Genomic DNA, 27,439 nt, shown 5'->3' with positions numbered 1-27,439 from the left:
AAAAACAACATGGCCCAACTCTATCCGTCCTTAATCATCCTTCCACCATATCCTTCAAATACTGGCATAAATGTGTAGAAGATGCCAAGTGATGCTGCCCTTTTTTGTGCACATATAGGTTTGTGAAAGTACTATATGGGCCAGGAAATATATGTGTCTTTGCTGACATCATAGATATTTCACAAATAATGTTCTGCATTCGACAGAGTCTCTTGCCAGCTACTGAGGGAACTGTTTTTGTCTCGACTTGGACGTTCCAAATCCTCTCTTGATGGTCTAGGCTTCCCATGTGTTCCTTGAACGCTTATTTCACCTGACAAATTACATAGACGTCGTGAGATTAAAGTGATTTTGCTTTAATGGCAGCTAACGGATTAGCACTATTGCTCATCTGGACGAGGGACAGGGGAACTAGTGCGCTCAGGATTTACCTTGCGTTTGGAGAAGCTGCCCATGATCGAGCGGCTCTGGCGTTTGTGGGTGCTGGGCTCCTCCCCTGATTCCACGTCATCTTCTGGTTTACTCTGGCCACAAGAACAACAGAAAAAAGTAACTGTTAGATACAGGCAGAACAGGTGACTGCGCAAATTCGTTATCAGTTCCTATGCTCGCATCTCACCGGAATCTGTAGAATTCACACAGCGACATTTAAGAAGCTTCAAACAGGAGAAAAAGCGCTCATGAAAAAAAGGACACGCAACGTTTGAACAGGATCTACCAACTAACTTTTTTCTAGAGGACAATTATTTCTATATATAAATTTTTATTAAGGATATGCGTGACAAAACGTTTGCTTGGGTTTTTTTGTTTTGTTTACTTTACAGCATTTAAGGGGTCTTTTACTAAAGCTTAACTTGAGTTATCTGCAAAGGGGCCTACTTTATTCCTATGGGCCCTGCTGCACATAACTTGAGTTAAGTTTTAGTAAGAAAACCCTCAATATTTTGCCTCACCTAAAGCTCGTGGAAAAGATTGTATGGAAGAGTGGATACATCTTTAAAAAGCTAGTAAAAAAAATCTACAATGGGCCCAGAGTAGCCAAATGGTTATTGCAGTGGGCTTTGATCCTGGCAAACTGGGTTTGATTCCCATTGCAGCTCCTTGTGACCTTGGGCAAGTCACTCAACTCTCCATTGCCCCAGGTACAAGAAACTTAGATTGGGAGTCCTTTAGGGACAGAAAATACCTGTATATAATGTGTACAGTGTAATTTTCCCTTCTGTGCAGTCTCTCTCTCTATCTTCATCCTCTCCAGGCACTCTCTTCCATCTCCCCGCACTCATTTTTTCCCAAGGTACGCTGTTTCCCTTACTTCCTTTGCCCACTCTCCCATCCACTCACTTTCTCCCTTTTCTCTTCTCACCCCCAGCACTCACTCTCTCTCTCCTTCCCTTTCTCTCACCTCCTTGGTTCCCATAGGGATCCTTTTACTAAGCGGTGGTAAGCCCAATGTGGGTTTACTGCTTGTTATTTAGGAAGTACCGCCGGGCTAATGCAGCAGCCCAGTGGTACTTCCCCCCCCTACCGTGCCGTCATTTCTGGCACTACACAAATTTGTAGTGCCGGATACTACCTGGCGGTAATCGGGCAGTGCTGCACACTGCCCGGTTACTGCTGGGTTAGTGTGGGAGCCCTTCCTGCCATCTCAATGGGTGGCGATAAGGGCTCCTCCCCCCAAAATGGCGGCGCGGCAAGTGCTTTACTCGCCGCCTGCCCATTTCCTAAAGGAAAGTGAGACCGGCCCATTTACCAGCTACAGTTAAAGGGGGGGGGGGCCTCGGCACGCATGTAAAACATGTATTGACGCCAATGCAGGTCCCCTTTTGCCGCAGCTTTGTAAAAGGGGGCCATAGTGCCATGGTTCCTTGCTTCCCACGGTCTCGCAGTGCAGTGGCTCAATAGTTCCCATAGCACATATGCTTTACAAACAGTGATCCTCAGTTGCATCTGCCATATGTCTGTCCTTCACTGACAGGGTGCTCATACATCCATTTTTTTTATTTTTTAATGACTCCTTTCTAGGACGTTACAAATCATCGCTGCCTTTGTGATTCTTGTTCATAGAAAGCACTGGATTCTGTCTTTGGTATATATTTGTACAGTGCTGATCTGTGTCTCCAGGGGGCGCCATCTCAACACAGAAAAACAACAGTGATGAAGCAAGGATCTACTTGCAGAATCATTTCTTTTTTTTTTTTTTGTTTAAATAAAAAAGAATGTGTATTTAGGGGTATGTTTACTAAAGTGCATTAGCATTTCTAACGCGCCTATAAAGTTATACATTTCTATGGGCGCATTAGCGTTTAACGCACGTAAACCATTTACGCGCATTAAAAATGTTAACGTGCCTACAGCACACCTTAATAAACATAAGCATTAATATCTTAGTTGTTAAGCCTGCCTTCTAGCTTCCCTGGTGGTAATTTCGGATTTGGCCCTCGCCTATACTGCTGGATCAAATTAGTTTTTTTATTTCCTGCCGTGCATAGCGTTTCTGGCATTAATTGGCAGTTGGTGCGCGCTGACTGGTCATCGCGCATGTAGTGCACGAGCTACACAGTTTGCAAAACAAGAGAAAAGAGAAAAAAACTCCTTGAAGTGTTGGAAAAAAACAAGTGGCTGTTCACACTTTCCAAAAATACTAGGACTAGGGGGCATGCGATAAAACTACAGTGTAGTAAATTTAAAACAAATCGGAGAAAAACTTTCTTCACCCAACTGATAATTAAACTCTGGAGTTCGTTGCTGGAGAATGTAGTGAAGGCGGTTAGCTTGGCAGAGTTTAAAAAGGGGTTGGACGGTTTCCTAAAGGACAAGTCCATAGACCACTACTAAATGGACTTGGGTAAAATCCACAATTTCGGGAATAACATGTATAAAATGTTTGTACGTTTGGGTAGCTTGCCAGGTGCCCTTGACCTGGATTGGCCGCTGTCGGGGACAGGATATGCTGGGCTCGATGGACCTTTGGTCTTTTCTCAGTGTGGCATTACTTATGTACTTAAGTACTTATGGCTCAAGCACCAGCAGAAAGGCAAATTCAAAGTTACTGAAACAGTTACAAAATGATCAAATCCAGACATACAAATGTTCAAGAAGTGAATAGAAACCTAAAACGAAGAGACTGATATATGCAGGTCAGCAGAGTACAAAACAAGATGGTTCACAGCAAGCATGGAAAAAATGGTAAAGAAGACAAAGGCAGATTCTGTAGCAAAGAACTGACAATTATTGCACATCTTGTCACTGCAATGCTAATGTCAGAAGCCTTTACAAAGAAAGACACAATAATGTAGCCTGGTTCATTCACTGGAAAAACTATATAAACATTATATTGCCGTACGGGAAAAACACTGGGACCACGACTGTAATAGAACTGTGGAAGATGACGACGTTGGGATCACCTTGGATATTCTCACTTCCACTGATAAAATACTTGAAGCAAGAAAGCTGGACATTGTGGTAAAAAGGAGAAAACCAGAGGTGGTGCATTGCTAATGGAAGGGTCAGTATCAAGCAACTACTCTATACAAACCTATGGATCAACAGAAGATTCTCAAGAATCATATAACCCATCAGAGAGCAAGGAAATGTGGCAGAAAGATGCACAAATTGTACTGGATGTCATTATCTTGATTTGAAAGAACACTCGAGCACACCGGACAAATTGCCTAGGTATACTTCATCCTGTAAACTCCAGCAGAAATCTCTCTTTGGCATAATACAAGTATTAAGACAAGAATTAGCAGCGAATTTGAGGTTGAAATTGTAAGCAACATACCTCAGCTTCTCCCAAGATTCATTCCTGCCACGGTAAGCACAAAGTTAACCCATTTGGTGACGCTATCCTGAAAACAGACCCAAGGCAGCACACACCAGCGCTGAAGGGGCATCAGTTCTCCAACGGAGAACGTAATACCTATTTAGAAGGTAGGGTTTCTGTTTAAAATGCAATCACTCAGTTCTGAAGTAAAGCCAACTCTTTAGGCATTAGTCTGCCATTGCCTACCCTACCACCCTCTTCAATAAGCTAATTTCATTAATTTTTTTTCCTATAATGTACCTCTAATACACAATTGCTCAGCTCATAAACAATATATGATTTACATAATAAAAACTACCCTTTACATAGATTTCATACTACTCCCTCATCCCATCAGCAGGATTGCCACTCTTCCTCATCCTCCTTCCAGAAATCAAACCTTCACCACATCACTTCTATACCATCCATAGTTTTATCCTCCACTAAAATGAACATGTTTTCCCTCCGTGTAGTATATCTGGAGCATCCTACTGCAAGCACCTTGCACAAAATGGATGTCCAGAACCTTCCTGGCAAACAAATTCCTAATCATCCAAGTCTGAGGCTTTGATTGGTTTGGACAGCGTCATATGTAAGGAGGCAGCACGGGCCATAGCAGAACACACACCGTGCACCCACCAGAAAGAACCCCAGAATAATCCCACCACACTTAAGAAAGCATATCATTTTTCTTCATTAAACTCTGAATCCCACAGCTGGGCCACACACCAAGCCGCTCCTCCCATCTGTCGCCTATCATTAAGATGTTGTGCTAAATCTTACTATGTCCTATCTTAAACACAAATGCTTTGTGGGAATTTTAAGCATATACACCACATTTGTTAACAGAAAAAAAAAATATTTCTCCTTACTCAACCTCAAAAAAAAGAAGAAATTGTATATGAATGTATGTATGTGTGTGTGTGTGTATATATATATATATATAGATCGATAGAGATATATATATACACACAGTACATATACACACTCACACTGTGTCCAGAAAAAAGTGAGCCCTCTAAACATTTTGCAACCACCTCAAACCTACACAAAACTAATTAAAATTTTACACGAACAGAGTGACATTTATTTGCATCACCGATGCCAAATTTCATAGGAATCCCTCATCCCGTTTAAGAGATTTTTAATTTTTACAGACTGCTGTCACAAATCTCAGTTTCCGACATGACTTATTTAGAAACATAGAATCATGACGGCAGATAAGGGCCAAATGGCCCATCCAGTCTGCCCTTCCTCATTAACCACTAGCTCCTAAGGGATCCCATGTGCCTATCACATGCTTTCTTAAATTCTGACACAGTCCTCGTCTCTACAACCTCCACTGGGAGGCCATTCCATGCATCCACCACCCTTTCCATGAAGTAGTACTTTCTCAGATTACTCCTAAGCCTATTTCCTCTTAACTTCATCCTATGCCCTCTCATCCCAGAGTTTTCCTTCATTTGAAAAAGGATCGCCTCTTGTACTTTAACACCACTGAGGTATTTAAACATGTCTATCGTATCCCCTCTCTCCCGCCTCTCTTCCAACATGTTGAGTTCCATAAGACTGTCCCTATATGTTTTATGACAGAGAACGTTTACCAATTTGGTAGCCGCCCTCTGGACTGACTCCCTCCTCTTTATATCTTTCCGTATGTGCGGTCTCCAGAATTGCACATAGTACTCCAAATGAGGCCACACCAGCGACTTATACAAAGGCACTATCACCTCTTTTTTCCTGCTGGTCATCCCTCTTCTTATGCACCCATCTTCTGGCTTTGACCGTTGCCCTTTCTATCTGCTTGGCCACCTTAAGGTCTTCGCACACAATCACCCCCAAGTACCGCTCTTCTTTCATACACAGAAGCACTTCACCCCCTACACTGTACCATTCCCTTGGATTATTGTAACCCAAGTGCATGACCCTACATTTCTTAGCATTAAATCTTAGTTTTCAATTTTCAGACCATTCTTGAAGCTTCGACAGATCCTTCCTCGTGCCATCTACACCCTCCAGGGTGTCCACCCTATTACAGAGTTTGGTATCAACCAGACAGCCCTTCCGCCATATCACTCACAAAGATGTTAAAAAGGGACAGCCCAAGGACTGATCCCTGTGGTACACCACTCAGAGCAAGCTCCATTTACCACTATCCTGTGTCCTCCCATTTAACCAGTTGTTAACCCAACCAGTCACTTTAGGTCGCATACCAAGGGCACTCAGTTTATTTATCAGTCGCCTGTGCAAAACTGTGTCAAAGGCTTTGCTAAAATCCAAGTACACCACATCTAGTGACCCTCCCATGTCCAACTGTTTGGTCACCCAGTCAAAGAAATCAATCGGACTTGTCTGACACAACCTACCTCTAGTGACGCCATGCTACCTTGGGTCCTGCAGTCCATTCTGTTTGAGAGATCTCATGATCCTCTACTTTAGATACATTTCTATTAGTTTACTCACCATCTAGGTCAGACTTACAGGTCTGTAATTCCCAACCTACTCTTTACTTCCGCTCTTGTGCAGAGGGACCACATCCACCCTTCTCCAGTCCTCCAGGACCACTCCAGACACTAAGGAGGAATTGAAGAGGCCAGACAGTGGAGCCGCCAGAACATCTCCAAGTTCCTTGAGCACCCTTGGATGTAAGCCATCAGGCCCCATCGCTTTGCCTATTTTTAGTTTAGCTAGCTCTTCACGAACACAGTCTTCTTAGAATCGGTCCAGGTCTAACACACATCCATCCCCCTTAGCATTCTGTGGTTCTATTTACTTACTCGCTGACATTATCCGTGATGTCATTGCACGTTGATAAATAAACAAAATGTTTTCAAAAGAAGATCGAGCTTTAATTAAAATACTTAGAGTTGAAAAAGGATATGGTGCTAAAAGATCAGATTTAAACATTCGGACTGTTCAGGTTGATACTAAGGGCCATAGAACCTGCACTTAAGAAATCCAGGCAGAAAACATTTCCGCCTAAGCGTATTCTATAAGCGGAACCTAGATTTAGGTGTGGTATACAGAATATGCTTTGTCGATATCCTAGCACCTAAAACTATACACATCCATTTACACCAATGAGAACATGGCGTAAATCCCGGCATGTAGATTTAGGCACAGAGGGCCATATTCTATAAAAATGCATGTAAATTTTGGAACGCCCATGAAACACCTATTTTCCTGCCCATATCTATGCCTCTTTTTGCTTGTGCGCATTATTAAAATTTAGGCGCAGTGCATTACAGAAAATGCTTAGGGAGGTTGCGCGTAAATTCTAATTACCAATTAGTGGTCATTATTGCTTGTTAAGTGCTGTTAACAACACCGATTAGCTTATTAAGCCAATTAATTTAAGCATGTTGTTAGAGAATACGCGTGGATTTCGGCACGGAATGCAAGGCGCGCTATATAGAATCCGGGGGTAACTGTGTTAGAAACTCTAATGTTTGGGTAGTGTTATTTAAAATTTGACATCTCAGTAACGTTAAGGTGGATTTCTATGAAACCTCACAACATTGTTTGAAATAGATATCGCTTTGTGTACATAAAATGTTTAATTAATTTGGTGCAGGTTTGCGGTTGTTATTGCAAAATGTTTAGGGGGCTCACTTTTTTTCCAGACACAGTGTGTGTGTAATATATATATATATACACACACACACACACACAGAGATATATTTGTAAATAAAAAATAAAACTATAGGTATATACTGCTACATAAAAAGGAGAATTTAAATGGCTATAAATGGCTAATCATAATTTCACAACAAGCCAGAAGCTGAAATCCTTTAATAAAAGTGTTTTTGTGGGATGAAATTGCTTGAAAGGCTGTAAAGATTTTCTCCTTAGAACTGAAATGGAATCGCTTCTGGCAAATAGAATAATTTTATCTCACTGTAATCTGCTCTGTGACTCCCACAGATTTCATCTGATTCAACTGCATTTCATTGATGACTGAGATATTATAGGGGCAGGCTCACAGTTTTTAACACAAAATCCACAAATTTGCTAAATGTTTAAAAATGTGTTTATTATTTATTTGGTTCTGACCTCCCACCCAGTGCCACTGCTATTTGTTATAATAACGTACGGGGGGGGGGAGGGGGGATGTGCAAGCATGCTCAGTGTACCACTTTACACGAAGCCCCTCACCCATTTTCTGGCATTTATACCTCACTACTGTCACACGGCTACAGAACAACCATTTAAAGCAAAATCAACTCCAGCAATATTCAAAGTTAGGGGACATTCTGGATCTGCTGTTTGAGAAAAGAGTAACATACATACAGTATCACAGACCTTCTGCCGCAGCACAGCTTCACCGAAAACCTTTCCCAGCTGTAAGATCCCTTAAAAGGTTTTGCAGAAGCTGGTATTGTAAACCAATACTTATTTGAATTAATATTCAGTAGAGGTAGTAACCTTATTTATTTGTTGCATTTGTATCCCACATTTTCCCACCTATTTTCAGCCTCAATGTGGCTTACATTATGCCGTAGTGGCGATCGCCATTATCGGAATGAGAAATACAGAGCGGTATTGCGTTAAAGTCATAAGTGACAGAGTAAATTAAGCAATCAAGTATCGAGGGTTCAAGTTTTGTCCAGTTTTGGCATAAGTTTCGTTACCTGGAATTTAGGATAGATCATTGTGGTATGTCTTTTTTTAACAGGTTGGTTTTTAGTGATCAGACTATTATGACTGTTGGAAGGGGTTGGGGGAACGGGCAGGGGATAGGGAAACCTTGTGGGGCCCTTATCCAGGTATGGGCAGCTCCTTGAAGTCACCTTTATCAATTTAAACATCAATATTTAAATATGTACATTTGGCTACATTGAATACACAGGTATACATTTTACAGTCAATGCGATGCCAGTATTTGAAAACCGCTGCTATTCACATAATCTCAAAGTTCGCCCTCATTCAGCCCCAAACCTGGACCCTTACCACATAGATAGTATCAGGCTGTTCAGATGGATTGTTGGCCCGATGCTATCCATATATATAAGTGCCAAAAATCCAGATAGGCATGTTACATTTTCAGTACAAGTTTTGAATATTGAACCCACCATTTTTTCTTCCTCTTTACCCTAGTGGGGGAAAAAGCAATTTTTCCCATCTAAACTTAACTGCAATTCTGGCTGTATTTGGAAGAAAGGCGGCAGAAAAGTGTTATTAATCCTTTATTATTGGACAGTTAAGGTCTCTCATGCCTCAGTGCATCCTGAACAGCCAGCAGAACGTGCCAAATAGATCCAGCACATCTGGAACGATAATAAATATTTATCATGATTAAGGGAAAATGTCAAAGAGTGCCGTTAAAGGCTGCAAGCTAAATGACTGCGGAGATATAGGGCTGTAAAAAGCCTCATTACGACTAAAGATGAGCCACGATCATCAAAAGCCCAGAATCTGCATAGGAAAAAAGATGTTACTGAAAATGTAATTATGCCATTTCTTTCACAAGTAAGGATAAATTTATGTACGTCTGGTTTATGGAGAAATGTGAAGCTGTTCTACCGGGGTGTACAGCAAAGTCCAAATCATTTCAACTTAAACTTGTGAGTTTGTGAATTTCCTGGGAACAGAATAGAATTCTAGTATTGATCTTGGAGAGAACTGCACTTGCTCTACTGGGTGAACATAAGAAGTATCCAAAAGATGTTGTAGGCTACAAGCAGACAACCAAAGAGCAGCAGAGAGCCAAGGATGGACAAACACTGCAAGAGCTTTTATGCAAATATGAACTTTAATGTGGAGGAGTGGCCTAGTGGTTAGGGTGGTGGACTTTGGTCCTGGGGAACTGAGGAGCTGAGTTTGATTCCCACTTCAGGCACAGGCAGCTCCTTGTGACTCTGGGCAAGTCACTTAACCCTCCATTGCCCCGTGTAAGCCGCATTGAGCCTGCCATGAGTGGGAAAGCGCAGGGTACAAATGTAACAAAAATAAAATAGATACTATTGGAGATTCTACATGGAATGTTGCTACTATTGGAGATTCTACATGGAATGTTGCTATTCCACTAGCAACATTCCATGTAGAAGGCTGCGCAGGCTTCTGTTTCTGTGAGTCTGACGTCCTGCAGGACGTCAGACTCACAGAAGCAGAAGCCTGCGCGGCCACATTGGTGATCTGCAAGGGCCGACTTCTACATGGAATGTTGCTAGTGGAATAGCAACATTCCATGTAGAATCTCAAATAGTAGCAACAGTGGAGGAGTGGCCTAGTGGTTAGGGTGGTGGACTTTGGTCCTGGGGAACTGTGGAACTGAGTTCGATTCCCACTTCAGGCACAGGCAGCTCCTTGTGACTCTGGGCAAGTCACGTAATCCTCCATTGCCCCATGTACAAATAAGTACCTGTATACAATATGTAAGCCGCATTGAGCCTGCCATGAGTGGGAAAGCGCGGGGTACAAATGTAACAAAATAATGGAAACAGGACCCAACCTGGCCAAGTTTCGGGAAAACCTGTGTCAGGGGTCACATAGGTTTCCACAGTACATTGATAGATTCAATGCATGTACCAAGTGCACTTGGTGGTTACTGACTTTTGGAACTGGACCAGAGCTTTTTCTATGCAGATGCTGTTGGCTGCATTCTTTTACTTTTGACATTGGACCTCAATTTTGTTTTTTTAAACACAGGTATTGTAGTACATGCTTTGAATCTGTGAATGTATTGTGGAAACTTATGTGGCCCCTGACGAAGGTTTTTCCGAAACGTGGCCAGGTTGGGTCCTGTTTCCATTCAAGTTGACGTTTAGATAAATTCTTGCTGTGTTTGTCCTTCCTTGGATCTATGCTGCTGTTTGGTTGTCTGTTCTGCAGTAGACTGTCTCCTGTTTGGTTCTGGTAGGCTACAAGCATCCATGACCACGTTAATCCCTTGTTCAGTTATCATCTCTGTGTGGTCTTGTATGCTCAGATAGGTCACCACCACTGGATGATTCTTAAATCGAACTAGTGAAAGTATCATAAGGAAGGTCCAGACAACAAAGGCAGGTGCAACAGCAAAACACGTGTGAATGTTGTGGGTCATTTTCATTTCTCTTACCATAGACCTGTCTCCCGTGGATACAGCTGTGGCACTGCACTTCTGCGAAAGGAAAATGACATATTTAAATATCAGTTTAGAGGCACCGTCAAATGGAATGCTCCAAGTTTGTGAGGAAACAAAGAAATGCCTCACGACATCAATAATAACCCAATTTCTCTCTAATCCATATCAGTAACAGAAGGAAAGAATTTTAAGAGGTAGGCTTTGTGGTATAAAGACCACACCGATGCATGATACAGCGCCATCATGTGAAACATTAGGTCTGCATGTACTGTAGTATGAGAGAGACATTTCAACCTCAAAAAGCGGAATACAAGTTGGAAAGTGCACCAGTGGCATAGCCACAGGTGGGCCTGGGTGGGCCGGGGCCCACCCATCAATAGCACATGTTTAGCAGTAGCTGGTGGGGATCCCAAGCTCCGCCAGCTGAAGACTTCCCCCTGTTGGTAATGAAAATACTACTCTCCATGATACTGCCATCTGCACATGCTCAGTTTTCAGCGCATGCCTGCTGCAGACTGCCAAGGTGGAAGGAAGTGTTTTCCTACCAGCTGAGATATTTTTTTGTGGTGGTGGGGGAGGGAGAGCACTTGGTGCCCACCCACTTCTTGCCCAGGCCCACCCAAAATCTGTTATCTGGCTAAGCCCCTGAAGTGCATACTAAAATGGAGATGCACAAAGGTCCCTGGAAAGAACCACTGGAATTCCCACCTCCGTAAAAACTACCAAGGTGGAAATACCGAGCGATTCACTGATTCATGCAAATGAGCTGCTCACAAAAACAGTGAGCAGCTTGGTAGTGAGCAAGACAGTCGCTAAGCTGCGCATGCACAGGGCAGCCAATCAGCAAGCGTGGCTGTTCTGCACATATGCTACCCGCAGCTTTCTTTTTTTTTTTTGCCCCCCCCCCCCCCCATGCTACCCATGGCTGTGAGGGGGGAGAGGCAAAGTGGCGGAAAGCAAAAGGGGTCCACACTGCAAAAGTGAAGAGAAATACAAGATACAACTTGTGTTCACCGAAAGCAGCACTGCCAATAATCCAGCTGTCACGCCCTTTGCGTGTATGAAAGCCGTGTGTAGTTTTTTTCCATACACAGCTGTCCCACCCCCCTAGAGGAGGAGATGGAGCCGCGATGGAGGGAGAAGGGTGAACGTAGTGGCAGAGGAGCAGCTGGAGGCGACACTGGCCGGCTTGGCGAGCTGGAGTACCTGTGGCAACAGCAGGAGCTGCTCATGAAGGCGCAGTTCCAGAGAGGGACTATCATGCTACAGTTGCCCATACATGAACACTGTCCGTCAGGTATGTCACAACCAGGGGCGTAGCCAGACTTCGCAGTGGGAGGGGGGCCAGAGCCCGAGGTGGGGGGACACATTTTGTTCTACCGCCCTGCCGCCGCCCTCCTCCCATTGCTTCGCCACCCCCCTACCGCTCCTCTCCCACTGCCACAGCAAATACCTTGGCTGGCGGGGGTCCCCAACCCCCGCCAGCTGAAGCATTGTCCAGAGCCAGTCTCGGGCGCCGCTGCGTTGCCTGCCCTGCTCTGTCTTTCCCTCACATCCTGCACGCTTCTTTTAGTGAAATTCAGCATGCTCAGTTTCACTAAAAGGAGTGTGCCGGACGTGAGGGGAAGACAGAGCAGGGCAGGCAATATGGCAGCACCGATGGGAGTTGAGGACCCCTGCCAGCAAAACCAGGGACCCAGAGGAAATTTTTTGGGGGGGCCCAGGCCCCCATGGGCCCACGTAGCTATACCACAGGTCACAACAGAAGAAGGGTTGAGAGCCACTGGCTTAGAAGGAACAGTGATGAGGGTAATTCTGTAACCAGACACCTCCATTTAGATGTCCCATACTGCTGGTTTAAGTGTGACCACCTACATGCAGATGGGCTGCTTGTAATTTAAAATATTCTGTAATTTACATGCACAAGTAGGAGCCCTGCCTATGTCCTGCCTACGCTGCTTGCAAATGCACATTATGTAAGTTAAATAAGTATTTTCAGAATAGTGATTAGGTGGCATGCTAGAATATATGCAAGTGTGGAGATACCTGTGTGTATGTTAGTATGCTATACATTATAATATTAGTGCCAGAGCAGAAGCATTTTATAATTCATTTTCCGATCAACATTAGAAGAAAGCATCTTCCCTTCCACACAGCTCTGCAAACCGAGAGGAGGGCCTATGAGATGCACCTTTTTGAAATCCCGTTTCTGGTGGAGTTTTCCAGATGGTGGAAGCGTGCTGACTGTGAAATTGTTGGGATCCTCACGGTCACGGATTTTGGATTCCTTCATCAGCGTGTCCAGTTTCTTCTTGGCGATGTTTTCCACCTGTTTCCTGTTCATGGAGGCCTGTCAATATTGAAACAGGTTTATCAGAAGGAAAATAAACAAAAGACTTGCTGAATAGGGGGATGTGGCACAGGTAAAAAAAAAATTGGGGGTTCTTTTTCAGAAAACTTGGCCTTCCTCCAAATTTCAATGTTTTGGTTCGTTTCTCATGTTGTTTTCATAAATAATGATAATGTGTGTTAGAACATACACATATTGATTACACATGAATTAAATCAATTTTATACACTCTGTTGGGGCAAGTCTCAGGGGTTATGACTCTGCACTTTTCCGTTACGTGAATGTCCCTCTTTCCTATCAGAATTTTTGGCGTTCTCTATTTTTTATAAATTGTATTTAAAAAAAAAAATTGTAAATCACTTTGACCTTCTTGTCTAGTACAAGCAGTGCATAAAGACTTAACATAAACAATTCTACAACTGGGCGCTTCCATTTAGTACCCTGAGGGCGCGTGACAGGAACCTATCCTGTTAACAGTTTAGCCATCCATCTATTTATCCCAACTGACTCTGTACCACCCATCTTGGCCCCTCGGCTACATGGTAAGCTGCGTTGTAGGAAAGCATTGACATCATAGTTATGTGATCTGAATGTTCTAATGCGTGCTTATTAGACATTTCATTAGTATTATGCTGACATCATATTATATCACAGGTATTTACATTTCAGTACCGTTACGTGTGTATATTTTAGATACTGCCTCATGGTAATCCTATTATTACCCCTCGTTACTTTGCCTTTCTCACATGTGACCTTTGGTGAGAGAGACTACCTGTGTCTTCATTTTCCTACCTAAAAGAAGGTAGTCTATAAGTCAATGCATTCTGCTACTTTTTCTTACCAAGGTACTAAGTGGTAGAATTCCTTACCAAAATACATAAGATCCCAGCACGTTTACTTAGCTTGTTTCAAGTTTTTGAAATATTTCCTTTTCAAAAAATTTCTGTTGATTGATACTGGTGCCTAGTTCCCCTCCCCTTCCATTCTCTCCTCTATGTTTTATTACCAGTTTCATTAATGTATTTATGGCTTTTTCCTTTATTGATATATTTTTTTGTTACATTTGTACCCCGCGCTTTCCCAGTCATGGCAGGCTCAATGCGGCTTACATGGGGCAATGGAGGGTTAAGTGACTTGCCCAGAGTCACAAGGAGCTGCCTGTGCCTGAAGTGGGAGTTGAACTCAGTTCCTCAGGTCCTTAGGACCAAAGTCCACCACCCTAATCACTAGGCCACTCCTCCACTGTTGCTACTATTTGAGATTCTACATGGAATGTTGCTATTCCACTAGCAACATTCCATGTAGAAGTCGGCCCTTGCAGATCACCAATGTGGCCGCGCAGGCTTCTGCTTCTGTGAGTCTGATGTCCTGCACGTACGTGCAGGACGTCGGACTCACAGAAACAGAAGCCTGCGCAGCCTTCTACATGGAATGTTGCTAGTGGAATAGCAACATTCTATGTAGAATCTCCAATGGTAGCAACATTCCATGTAGAATCTCCAATAGTATCTATTTTATTTTTGTTACATTTGTACCCTGCGCTTTCCCACTCATGGCAGGCTCAATGCGGCTTACACGGGGCAATGGAGGGTTAAGTGACTTGCCCAGAGTCACAAGGAGCTGCCTGTGCCTGAAGTGGGAATCGAACTCAGTTCCTCAGTTCCCCAGGACCAAAGTCCACCACCCTAACCACTAGGCCACTCCTCCACTCCTGGGTGGGATTGTGGATTTTATTTCATATTTCATAATGACTCCTTGTAGCTTGTTAGCCACACTGAACTCGAAATGGCGCAGGAAAATGTGGGGTATAAATGCATAAATAAAGTTTTAATTTGCTGCTCTCAAGTGTACCTCATTGAGGGGGTCCTTTTACAGAGTGGCAGGAATCTATCAATATAAAATGCCTGTTTTGAGATGTGCTGCTGCCTAAATATAAGCGTTTTTAATTTTTTTTTTTTTTTTTTTAGCTTGGACACATATTTAAATGCAGGAAACAGAAACCAATGTGTGCTTTCACTGGGAGTTTTTAATATAATGTGGGTTTTTTTTTTTAAAGCATGGACGCTTTAAATTTAGACACAGGAAACAAGATGCCAACATATGATTTTGCTTGGGGCCTGCTGTTTCTCACGACCAGTGCTTAAGGGCTTCCTTCTGCTTCCAAAAGCAATCAGAACCAGCAGATTTTGCAGAAAGAATGAGAGAAGCATGATAAATCCTCTCTTCCAACATCCTAACACCTGCTCCGACTTGGCGTTATTTTTTTTGCAGCAGTAAGACAAGCTTTGTTTCAGGCGCTCTTTTCTGAGCTTTGGGGAGGAATACAAGATGACCTCATTAGCACGAGCTTGACTACATTTGCATTGTATCTACACTAGTGCCTGGCGCGCTCATTGTTTCCCGTGCTAGACCCCTCCGAACGCAGGTAAATACGGGCACTAGTACCGAGCCAATGGCCTCTAGCGCCCACATTTACTTTTGAGTATTGGGGCTTCTGCCACGTAATATAAATTCTTTGTTACCATTTACAAATGGTTTATAAATCAACCTCAACTGAGCCTCCCCAAATAAAACAAAGGAAAGAGCAATGAGGATGGCCTAGTCCTTTATGCCATTGAGGAATGTAAGGCTGACTAACTTCGTACTCTGTATGAACGTATATAGCTCTTAAATCAAAAGCAGTTTTGAAATAGGTGGGTCAATATTTAAAGCCTACAGTCAGAACATAAGTTGGAAAGAAGGAGTTGAGAGCATCTATCTATCTTGGATGAAAAATAACTCTGAAAATTGGAATGAAACTTGGATGTGGGGAAGAGCTAATAAAACGACACACTAAGACTGAAAATGGGCCAAATTGAACCAAGGGTTCCAGATAAATAAGCCCCCCCCCCTCAAAAAATGAACCAATGCATTTCTATGGAAGACGTTCAGCTTCTGCAGTATAGAAGCTTACATTCTGAGAAATAGTCCGTATGCCCTGGCCTAGGCTAGGAGTGTGGTTCATTCCTTTCACGGTATGCACAAAACTAACCCATATGGAGGAATTGCCCCCGAGTGAGACATACCAGTTAAGGAAATTCCTCCTTTCAAGTTTCAAGCCTTTAGGGTGGTTCACAAGGATCATACAAAATTAAATTGATAGGGAGCATAGGGCATCTATAAAGAGAAGTGTTTTTAGTCCAGTTTTGAATTTCTCAAAGGATCATTTCTAAGGGGGGGGGGGGAATGTTCCATTAACGAGAGGCCTATGCCACTGAAAATCCTGATACTGACCAAGTTGAAGCAAATCTGTATAAACGTTTGTACGTTTGGGAAGCTCGCCAGGTGCCCTTGGCCTGGATTGGCCGCTGTCGTGGACAGGATGCTGGGCTCGATGGACCCTTGGTCTTTTCCCAGTGTGGCATTACTTATGTACTTATGTAAATGATGGGACTGTATAACAGTTTTGTTGGGAAGATCTAAGAGTTCTGGATGAAGAATCGGAAAACTGTAAGCAGGAAGGGTCCAGAGTAGTACCTTATGCATTACAGATAAAAGTTTGAAAGTCATCCTAGGAGATCACATGATCATATTTGCTTGATTCTGTCAATAACTTCACATCCATGTTTTGAACTATTTCTAGGTGTCTGATGTCAGTAATTTTTATACCATGTAGAAGGCTATTGAAACAGTCAAGACTAGACGTTATGAGTGAATAGATGAGAAATTCTTGGGTATCCTTTGTGAACAAGGATTGCACAGAATATATCACACTGGAAATGTGGGGCTGGAAATTTGCATTTCAAACTGTCTCTCCCTGTTTTCTGCTCTCTCAACTCCCCCCCCCCCCCCCAAAATAAATTGCCCCAACCTCAAAAATTACCTCTGGAACTGTTCCACCTCTCCATAAAGTACTCCAACAACTCTCTTACCATCATGCAAACTGTCCCATTTCCATAAACCACACCCCACAATTGCCCCATCATCCCAAACACTACTCTCTGAAAGTGCTCCACCACCCTGTAAATTTCCCCTATCCCCCAAAACTATACTCTGAAACTCTTCTACCACCCTGCAAACTTCATCACCCCCAAAATAATCCCCCTGCAACTGCCCCACCACCAAAAACTACCCCTGCAGCTCTGCCATCTCCCCTCACACTCCCCCCCCCACACAATTTTTCCACCATCATGCAAACTGTCCCATTTCCATAAACCACACCCCACAATTGCCCCATCATCCCAAACACTACCCTCTGAAAGTGCTCCACCACCCTGTAAATTTCCCCTATCCCTCAAAACTATACCCTGAAACTCTTCTACCACCCTGCAAACTTCATCACCCCCAAAATAATCCCCCTGCAACTGCCCCACCACCAAAAACTACCCCTGCAGCTCTGCCATCTCCCCTCACACTCCCCCACCCCCCACAATTTTTCCACCATCATGCAAACTGCCTGTTCTGGATTATTTTCCAAGAAATGACTGCTTTTCAGTTTGCACTCTGTTCTACCTTGGCCAAACGGTACCAAAAGCAAGCTTGCAAAAAGTAAGATGGAGTCAAACTTGCCAGGCAAACACTTTTTTAAATAGGAGATGGATGGAAAATGTCAGAAAGATGTTAAGAGGAAAAAGAGCAGAAGAGAGGATTGTTGAGTGAGTTTTTCTCAGACGGACTATGGACTATCAAAAGTATTCCTATGACAACTGATAATCCATCATCACCCTTCTAAAGAAATCACCAAACAGGACACTGTTTGCAGTCAGCACATCTGCATATGTTCAACCATGATGAACAGTCACTCATTGAAAATATGGAGACATATGGCGATGCTTAGGTTAATGTCTAGTTTGAGACTTTACAATACATTATGAGACCTACTGTAGGCGTAAAAAAACAGTTTTATCTCTTAAGGTCACTGAGTAAAATACAGAAATTCATGCAATGCTTTAGAAAAATTCAACAGGGGAAAATTTGTGTGGAGAATATTACACTGCAGGCGAAGTCACTTACTGATTAAATCTTATGTACTTCTGATAGGCTATTAACTGTGCATTGTCTAAATAAATAAATAAAAAATACTAGTTGATCACCATCACCTCCTCCTGAATTCTTGGGACATAACAGACCCCTCTGTTTACTAAGCCGCTCTAGCGGCTGCGGTGCATTAATGCCGACATGGACCATTCATTTTGAATGGGCTGTGTCGGCATTGTCGCACAGCTTAGTAAACAGGAGAGGGAGAGATTCAGAGCTCCAAAGGTTGTGAGTTTTTCTCCCGTTCATTGTCTATGCCAGCCATGACACCTGTCATTTAATGGCTTTTTCTTACACTTCTGAAAGGACTTGGCCCCTTTTGATGCCAACACAATCATCAATACACCTATTTCAAGAAAATCCAAGTCATGCTGTGTCGCCACAAAATCTTTAGAAGCAACATTAATCCTTCAGATGGCCATTTTATAGTAATGGAAGCTTATTCGGCCATGCTCTTGGCTTAAGTACATCTTCTAGTCAAGGATGGTAAGTGTAAATTTGAGCTAATTCTACATTTTATTGATCCTTCGGTATCTGCTTTAAAGTCCTGAACCAGAAAGTGCAAACCATTAATAGGGTTCCTGTGAAAAAACAGTGTTGTAAAAGGTATTGGATATTTTCCTGAATTATATTCTAAAGTGTATTTATCCTGTTTGGCCAGCAGATGGTGCATGTTTATGCTTAAAGCTGTTACAGAGGACTGACTTCTCTTTTTTTATTTGGCACACAGATAATAGGAAGTGTCTGTAGTGATGTAACCCGTTTTTATTTGAAACTTGACTGTTTTGGGCTCTGATTGGCCTGGAGTTTTGAAAGTTACCCAGCAGATGCTGGCTGTTTCTTCAGTCTTAGCCAAGAAGAAAGAGAGCCAGATCTCTTTGCTGAGGCTCGGTGAATTATATGTCCTGATCTTCCTAGGTACAATTTAGCCAGTATATAGATGTTTAGTTAGTGTTATAATTGATCCATATTTCAATTGTTGCCAACTGCACATTTTTGTCCACTGTTCCAAGTTCTGAGAATAAACACAATTGTTTGTTTGTTCTATCTGTCTGGACTGATAAAGAATCCTGGTGTTTTGTCTGTGACTGCTTTCTGGGAACTGTAGGACCACTGGGAGTGTGGCCCTAATAATCTAGAAATCACTGGGGATAATTTGAGAGTGGGTGACTCGCTCAGAGGCAGTTGTGACCAAGTTGGTGGGAGGAGGGTGCTAGTGTAGTGCACAAGGGGCAGGTGCAGGCAGACCTGAGCTGTGCTGGGGACAGACCCTCTAAAGTGGCTGAGGAGTAGCCCCAGGTGGGTGGCTAGACATTTCGTGACAGTTCCTAAATATTAGTGCAATCGAGACCTTTGCTTTTAAACTTTCTAAAAAGGAGTTTGAAATTCAAATTTGAACACGTCTACTAAAATAACAGATTCTGATTTCATTGTTACCGTCATCGATGGTTCTACCAAAGAACAAAGAAACTGGTATTTAAAGTGAAATCCTGACAACAGAATAGATTTGAAATAGCATGGCATTCTCTGCTGTTTGATAAAGTGGGCCACTAGAATGGATAGATGCAAAAATAGAGCAGATCTGAATCCAATAGGTTGCTGAGTCAGCTTCAAAGAGCCTGTTTAAAAAAGGCCCCGTAGATTCAAAACTATATAAAGAGGAAAGGTCCCACTAAACTTTCTTTCTGAGAAGTTCCGAGAGAAGAGGACATTTCTCTGGTAAGTGAACGCTATTTTGTTTGTGCTTTGGGAACCTAAAGATTGGGGTTTAAAGGAGGAATTGTAGGTTAGTGTTAGGCAAAATAACAATATAAAAAGCAAATTTTATCAACTAATCTCCATAGTCTTTTCCACTTAGTTTTAAAAACTCTGTACCACAGCATTAACAGATAGAATCTAGCAGGCACTGCAGGATCTAGTTTAGTCTTGGGGAAAAAACACTATTTCTGGGATAAGCAGTGTACAATGTTTTGTACTTTTTTGGGATCTTGCCAGGTATTTGTGACCTGGATTGGCCACTGTTGGAAACGGGGTGCTGGGCTTGATGGGCCTTTGGTCTTTCCAAGTATGGCAATACTTATGTACTTATGTACAATATATTAAATGATGCTTTTATTTAAAAATACCCAACGTGGTCCACATTTCACCCATTCATAGGCTGCATCAGGGGTTACAATGCACCAGGGAGGAGTGCCTGGGATGCACATTAGTTGTGCTTCAAGCTGGAGCTGTGTGAGCAGTGGTAGAGCAGAAACCAGTATGTGTATTGCTGTAGCTGTAAAGGAAACAACCTATGTTTAGTTGTGCTTCAAGCTGTTGTGCTGAGTCCTAACACATTTAGATTGGAAGTGTGCATCCCAGGCACTCCTCCCTTGTGTATTGTAACCCCTGATGCAGCCCATGCATAGGCAAAACATGGACCACGTTGGGTATTTTTAATTGCAATATATTCTATTGTCACAAAGAATACAACCAAACGATACAATTCCAACATGAAAAGCAAAAGCATCTGAAATATGACAAACATTTTCAATAACCCCACCCTATTCCCAGAATCCCATATCCCCAAGAACAAAACTTCTCCAATGCCCCCTAGCAGAACACCAGACAACAAGCATATGACAATATGTGGACTATATATTCAGAGTATTGAGAAAAGCAGAACGGACCCGGGCTGGAAGGATCTGTAAGTAAAGAGTCCAAAGCTTAATAAATCACTTCCGGGCTTTCACTCCAATGTTGGGTATTTTTAAATAAAGGCATCGCTTTACATATTGGATTTGGATCCGCTCTCTTTTTGCGGCTGCTCTGTTGCGGATCTGTGTGGCCTCTTTGTGGACTCCTAAACTAGAATGGGTAGGGCAGCTTTCAGTCACATCATGCTTTGTCATACATTAAAATTTAGCACCACTTACATGCGGCTGCTTCATGGTTGCATGCCTGGCAACATGTTTTGGGCACGTGGACAATATGAGAACTTCCGTAGTTGTATAAAGGAGAGTTAATATGACTAATGCTATTACCCAATTCAAGTAATTTTGCTTAAGTGTAATGTAGATTACAGAAGTACCACTTGAGGATATGATGATGGCAGTACAGAAGCTTAAGCATCAGAGGAAGTATAAATCCTATACAACATGCATTCTTGATGACTTTTCCTCTATGGCTGGCCAACCAGAGTCAGCACAGAAGACAACCTGAAAGTATCAATGCAGTCACTTGCCAGCTGCTTCCTCTACTATATCAGTCAATGAAGTTAGTTTGCAGATTTCTGCATTTTGAAGGAGGAGGGATGTATTCTCCTCAACTGCCTCTCCTGCGTATGCAGTCCCGATTATTTCTTGCACTGCACCCATAGTCCAAATTTCCAAAAAAGAAAAGCAACCTTTTGCAGATGGTAGCTTGCTTTCAACTACGTTCTATCACACGAGGAAACGTGAAAAGTCACACCGCACATACACTTCTGTTTTGGGTATACCCAAAAACTACAGCACTCAGCAATTCAGAAGAGAAAAACCCGGACCTCTGGATTGCCTTTCCTGCAAACAGACTCTCAGTCTGCTTTAAAATAGCAGCACTTGAAGCTTTAATTAACCCATGCAATTAAAAAAAGAACATGCCTTTTACTCTCTGCAGTGATTACATCCCCAACGGCATGCAAAATGAAAACTACTAAGTAAATTATTTACAGCAAAAAAGCATGTAATGTATATTGGAAGTAATCAGCTCCAATCCAGAATTGTGATGGGTTTGTTTTAATGAACACAGTAAACCACCATCCCTGCTAAGTGGTTAAAATATTTATACAGCATTCTAACATAGACATATATAATTAAAAGCATCTGCCTCTACACTGATAGAAACACACACATACACACACACATATATATACACACATTCGTTGCCAGAGAATGTGGTAAAGGCGGTTAGCTTAGTGGAGTTTAAAAAAGGTTTGGACGGCTTCCTAAAGGAAAAGTCCATAGCCTGTTATTAAATGGACAGGGAAAATCCACTATTTCTGGGATAAGCAGTATAAAATGTTTTGTACATTTTTGGGATCTTGCCGGGTATTTGTGACCTGGATTGGCCACTGTTGGAAACAGGATGCTGGGCTCGATGGACTATTGGTCTTTCCCAGGATGGCAATACTTATGTACATACAAACATATATAGATACATGGGGAGTCACTAAATATTGACTGTTGACTGACAGAAGCCATTGGAATTTTAACCAAAACCACAACATCCAAATCATAACTGGTAACTTAGCAAAATGACCCTGTGGACATACTGGACAGTGCTCCAGTCATAGAGATATTCCCCAAGGAGCTACAAACATACACACACATATCAGTACGTTTACAACATGGAAAAGCGGACACATCAGCTGGAACCTGGCAGACACAAAATCTATCGAACACTAATTACTTTGACTGACATCTTTGCTTTATAGTCTCTCCAGGGCCACTTCAGAGCGCCAAATTTAAATTTTCCAGTGCTAGCACAAAGGAATTGGAATGATAGAGGGTAACACTAAATGGACTCCAAGATTACAAATCTATATATGATCAGAAAGAAGGCAATAGCCAATGGCCAGTATGTAAATGACACAGGTCAAGAAAGTAGTCATTCAGATGTGACCTCCCAGTCTAATTCACCTTAATACCTATTATGGCTTTTCCTAGATTTCTGCTGTTGGAAACCAGAGGGTGACACACTCAGAGGTGAGTTCAGGGCCGGTCAAACACGGTAAGCGGGGTAAGCACCGCAGGGGGGCGCCTGCCTTCAAGGGCGCCACTGCACCGCCATACCGCGCCACCCTTGGGGCTTTAAATCTTTTTAATTTACCTCCGTCCCAGCAGCCGCATCATTTGAAAGCCCTGCCCTGTCTCTAGCCTTCCCTCCCTTTGTGAGTTCGTTCCGCAGAGTCCCGCCTTCTGACGTCATTTCCTCGAGGGTGGGACTCTGAGGGAACAAACTCACGAAGGGAGGGAAGGCTAGATATGGGGCAGGGCTTTCAAATGGCGCGGCTGCTGGGATGGAGGTAAATTAAAAAAGACAAACCATGCAGGGAAGGAAAAGGGGGATGTTGGGGGGAGAAGAGGGCGAGCAGATGGCCATAAATGGGAGGTAGATGGGAGCAAAGGAGAATCACTGGACAGGGGCAGGGTGGGAGAAGAGAGAAAGGAGATGCGGGGCGGGGGAGGGGCGCGCGCCAACTCATAGTCTGCAGGGGGGCACCAGAGACCCTAGGACCGGCCCTGGGTGAGTTGTATAGCACTTTCCACGTCAACATGCAAGGACAGGAAGCAATAAGCACAGAAAAACTGTAAGAACAAATGACAACTATCGCAGCTCAGCAAAATAAATTCTACATTTATTTATTGGGATGTACTAACCGCCTTTATGAAGAGATTCACCCTATATGGTGCCCAAAATTGGACGCCAATATTTGGACACCGGTCCAAGATGTGCACCCAACTAAAGTGGATGAGCCAATTAGTACCAATAATTGGGTACTAATTGGTACTGATTGGTCCCAATTTGGATTTGCGTGCACATCTTGCTATGCACTATAACAATGTGTGCCCAGATCCAATAGCACACAACTCAAAAGGGGGCATGGCCATGGGAGATGCATGGGTGTTCCTAAAATTTGCACTCAGTGTTACTGAATACTGGGGATGTGTGCCCAAATTGGTTGCCAGAAATTACTCTTGGTTTTTCAGCAGGTATAAGTCCTGGCGCCCAAATTGGTTGCCAGAAATTACTCTTGGTTTTTCAGCAGGTATAAGTCCTGGCGCCCAAATTGGTACTCAATGCTATTTTATAATGGGTGCTCATCTTTAAGTGTCCATCAATATTGAGTGTCGATTTATTTTTGCCCCAATTTCATTTGTGGTCTTGTTAAGGGATATGCAAGGAAAAAAAATGTTTCTTCATTGTCATCGTATCCTTTCAAATCTATTCCACTGTTATCATTTGTTTTCCCTTCATATTATTTCATTCTGCTGATACAATGTTCTGTGTGTTTTTATTCTTTCCTTACCTTTCCTTATAAGATGGTGTTCCTTTTCTTTTAAGATTACAGTTTTTATTATTATTGCTAACCGCTCAGATCGTATAGGCAGTATATCAAAATTTTAATAAACTTGGAAACTTGGATTTGTTGGTTTTATATTGCATGTGCTAAAATAACATAATGATATACATAAAATATTATTTGGAAAACAACAAGAGGAAATGGGGAATATCAATTTAATATTGTCTCAAAACAGAAGCACCATCCCAAGTCTTCTTTCACCCCCTACCACTATGTCTATAATATTTAGCCATAAATTCTGGTACTGTTTTATTCTTAGGGAGAAGGCGTTGTACTGCGGGGTTCACAATGGTAGATACCTGACAAGACTCTGGAGAGCACCGAGACAAAGCAGATAAAAATAAGTCACTCAGTGAAGAAAGAAAGTTCAACATTTAAACAGGGGCATCTGTAGGAAAAACAGAGCACTTGGGACATACCTTCACCACATAAAGGCTATAGAGCAAAAGTATATTCATCATTTTTCCTATCAATAGCATCCAAAGGGCAAAATCTACAACGGATCCAGAGTTGCTGATCTCAATAAAATTATTTTCTTTAAAAACTGGAAGTTATTAATTTAAATTATTTTAATAAAAAAAGATAATATAAAATACGATCATTTTTTTTAATATTTACTTCTGAAGCTCAAAATGCAGTGTGTCTTAAGTTAAAAAGGACCTAGGATCCTTATACAGAATATGAACCAAATGGTCCATAAGGCATATATCCCTCTTTAGGAGGCTATTTTTACAAAATGTCCCCACATGCTAATGAGTGATAGCGTACACTATCATCATACCCATAGGAATAACAGGGGTGTGGAAGTAGTTAACATGCGCTAACTTTGAGCAAATATGGCTCTTTTTGGCAACTACAGACAACAGCTAAAGGACAAAGACTGACAAAGAAAACTGGACAGACTTCTGAGAAGGAACCCAGATCAGAATGAACAAGGGAAATAGAATGCGTTTTTGTCTGAGAGAGGGCCAAGCTCCAACCCCAGCTCCCAACTCAAGTCAATTAGTACTTGCCCTTCTCTTCCTTCTACGATCCCTAGCATCAGACCCATCTCTAAGCCCCATCCCCCTTTTCTCAGCCCCAGCTCCCTTTTCCTAGACCCAGCATGAGATCCCTTTTCCTGTCCTTTCTCCTGTTCCCAATCCACTTGTTAGGTCTGAGCTCCCTTTCCCCAGCATCAGTCCCATTCTGTCACCTCCACCATCTGCCAGTGTTAGCCCCTTTTGCATCCCCATCTTTGCCTCACAGCTCCGAGACCCATCTCCAAGCCCAACCCACATCTCCTACCTTCCCGGCACCTCTAATTCTACTGAAAAGCTGGGAGCTCGTTTCTTTCCTCCAGCTATTTTGACTGCAGGCACCGCACAGGACTTGACAGGAGAGATCAACTTCTTCCTGTATCGGTCATGAAACAGGAAGTAGTTGCTCTCTGATTTTAACAGTCACATGGTGCCAGCAGAAGAAAAACTGAGCAGCTAGAGCAAAGAAGCAACCTCGATATTCAGCAGCGAATTTAGAGGTGCTTGGCAGGAAGGAGAAAGGGCAATTAGTATGAAAACTCTGGTGTGGCCAGGGCCCATGTGGCTCACCCCCTCCCCCCCCCCACCTGCTAGATATAAGATAAAGAGAAATAAAATCCTTGGGTATCATGAGGAATTTTGATTCCTATCATGAGAAATAACATTTTCCTTCAGTCTTCCCCATAGTTATTTAAACTAAAAAAGCACACATGACAAACTGAAAAAAAGTTCAGTGTTATTGTCTGCATATGATTTGAGAACTTCTGCTTTCCACAGGGTCATCATTCCTAAAAGGATGATAAGAAATCTAGTTCCATCAATGGTCTGTCATATGACCTGTACCTCAAAAGGTTATAGTATATGGCTAATGGACATAGGCCAGAGAATTAAGCAGTTAGATGAAGCACACAAGCATCTCTTTAAGGTCACACAGCAGAGGTATCTGGTAGTGGTGGGATGGGATGGGATAACTAAAGGACTACGCTACACGCAGGTAGCTCTTACTTACATCTCCATTCATCAGTTTACAGTCATCCTCGATCTCATCCGCGCTGTCCTCATCTGACACATCTCCCTCTTCAGCATCCTCACTAATGTTCGCGGGAAGCTTCTTCCCCTGGGAAGGGAACCAAGGAATAGATGGTAAACATTTCTGATAGGGAATGTACAGACAATGGGATCCCTTGCAAAATGGTCATGCTGGCGTACGTAACACAATAGCAGAGCAGGACCCACACAAAAAGAGTATTTGAAGTGCAAGTCCTTCTACTCCTTTCTACACTTTGCAATTTCTCTTACATAATTTTCAGGTTTTTAAACTGAGTTTAATAGTATAATGAATTTTCTTTTGACAGGGAAAACATTTTGATATTGATTTTTGCATAAAAGATTGACAATTGAACCAATGATGATATTGAATGCTTTGATGATTAGACCATAAGCTGTCATCTTTATACACTCTTCTGTATTTTGATGGTCCAGCACAACACTAGTAAAACTTGGGGGGGGGGGGGGGGGGGGGGGATTCATCAAGGCGCAGTAAAAGTTCAGTTTTTACTGCACCTTGATTCCCCGCAGGATTCAGCAACTTGTGACATGCCGGTACTGCAAGTTGCTGAAAACTGGGGCAGGAAGACAACACTGCTTGCGAGCCACCTCACAAGCAGCATTATTCCCATAGCCCTAACGCAACTTGTGTAGTATCACCACAAGTCGCGTTAGGGTATTTGCATAGTAATAAAATGCAAAACATGTAGTTGCATGTTTTGCATCTTCTTACTGCCTAATTTGCAGCGACCTAAATACTGCTGTGGTAGTTTATGTTAAGTGGCATTAGGGCCATTTAAGGGAAAGGGAAATGGGACTTGATATACCACCTTTCTGAGGTTTTTGCAACCACATTCAAAGCGGTTTACATATATTCAGGTACTTATTTTGTACCAAGGGCAATGGAGGGTTAAGTGACTTGCCCAGAGTCACAAGGAGCTGCAGTGGGAATTGAACTCAGGTCCCCAGGATCAAAGTCCACTGCACTAACCACTAGTCTACTCCTCCACTCATTCCACCAATAAGAGCCAACCTCATC

General features: G+C 42.6%; 1 protein-coding gene across 1 annotated transcript in view; it reads right to left on the bottom strand.

The window, feature by feature from the left end:
- PLCH2 (phospholipase C eta 2) overlaps positions 1-27,439 on the bottom strand; it is a 727,403-nt gene that overhangs the window by 64,914 nt on the left and 635,050 nt on the right. The window contains exons 11-14 of the mRNA XM_030185738.1: positions 26,363-26,470; positions 13,057-13,215; positions 10,860-10,901; positions 432-524 (exon numbers count right to left, since the gene is read on the bottom strand). Coding sequence (XP_030041598.1) covers positions 432-524; positions 10,860-10,901; positions 13,057-13,215; positions 26,363-26,470 — 402 coding nt within the window. The remainder of the gene's footprint in view (positions 1-431; positions 525-10,859; positions 10,902-13,056; positions 13,216-26,362; positions 26,471-27,439) is intronic.

Source organism: Microcaecilia unicolor, chromosome 13 (assembly GCF_901765095.1).
Source record: "Microcaecilia unicolor chromosome 13, aMicUni1.1, whole genome shotgun sequence".
Taxonomy (NCBI): domain Eukaryota; kingdom Metazoa; phylum Chordata; class Amphibia; order Gymnophiona; family Siphonopidae; genus Microcaecilia; species Microcaecilia unicolor.
This window is presented reverse-complemented; position numbering and strand designations above follow the sequence as displayed.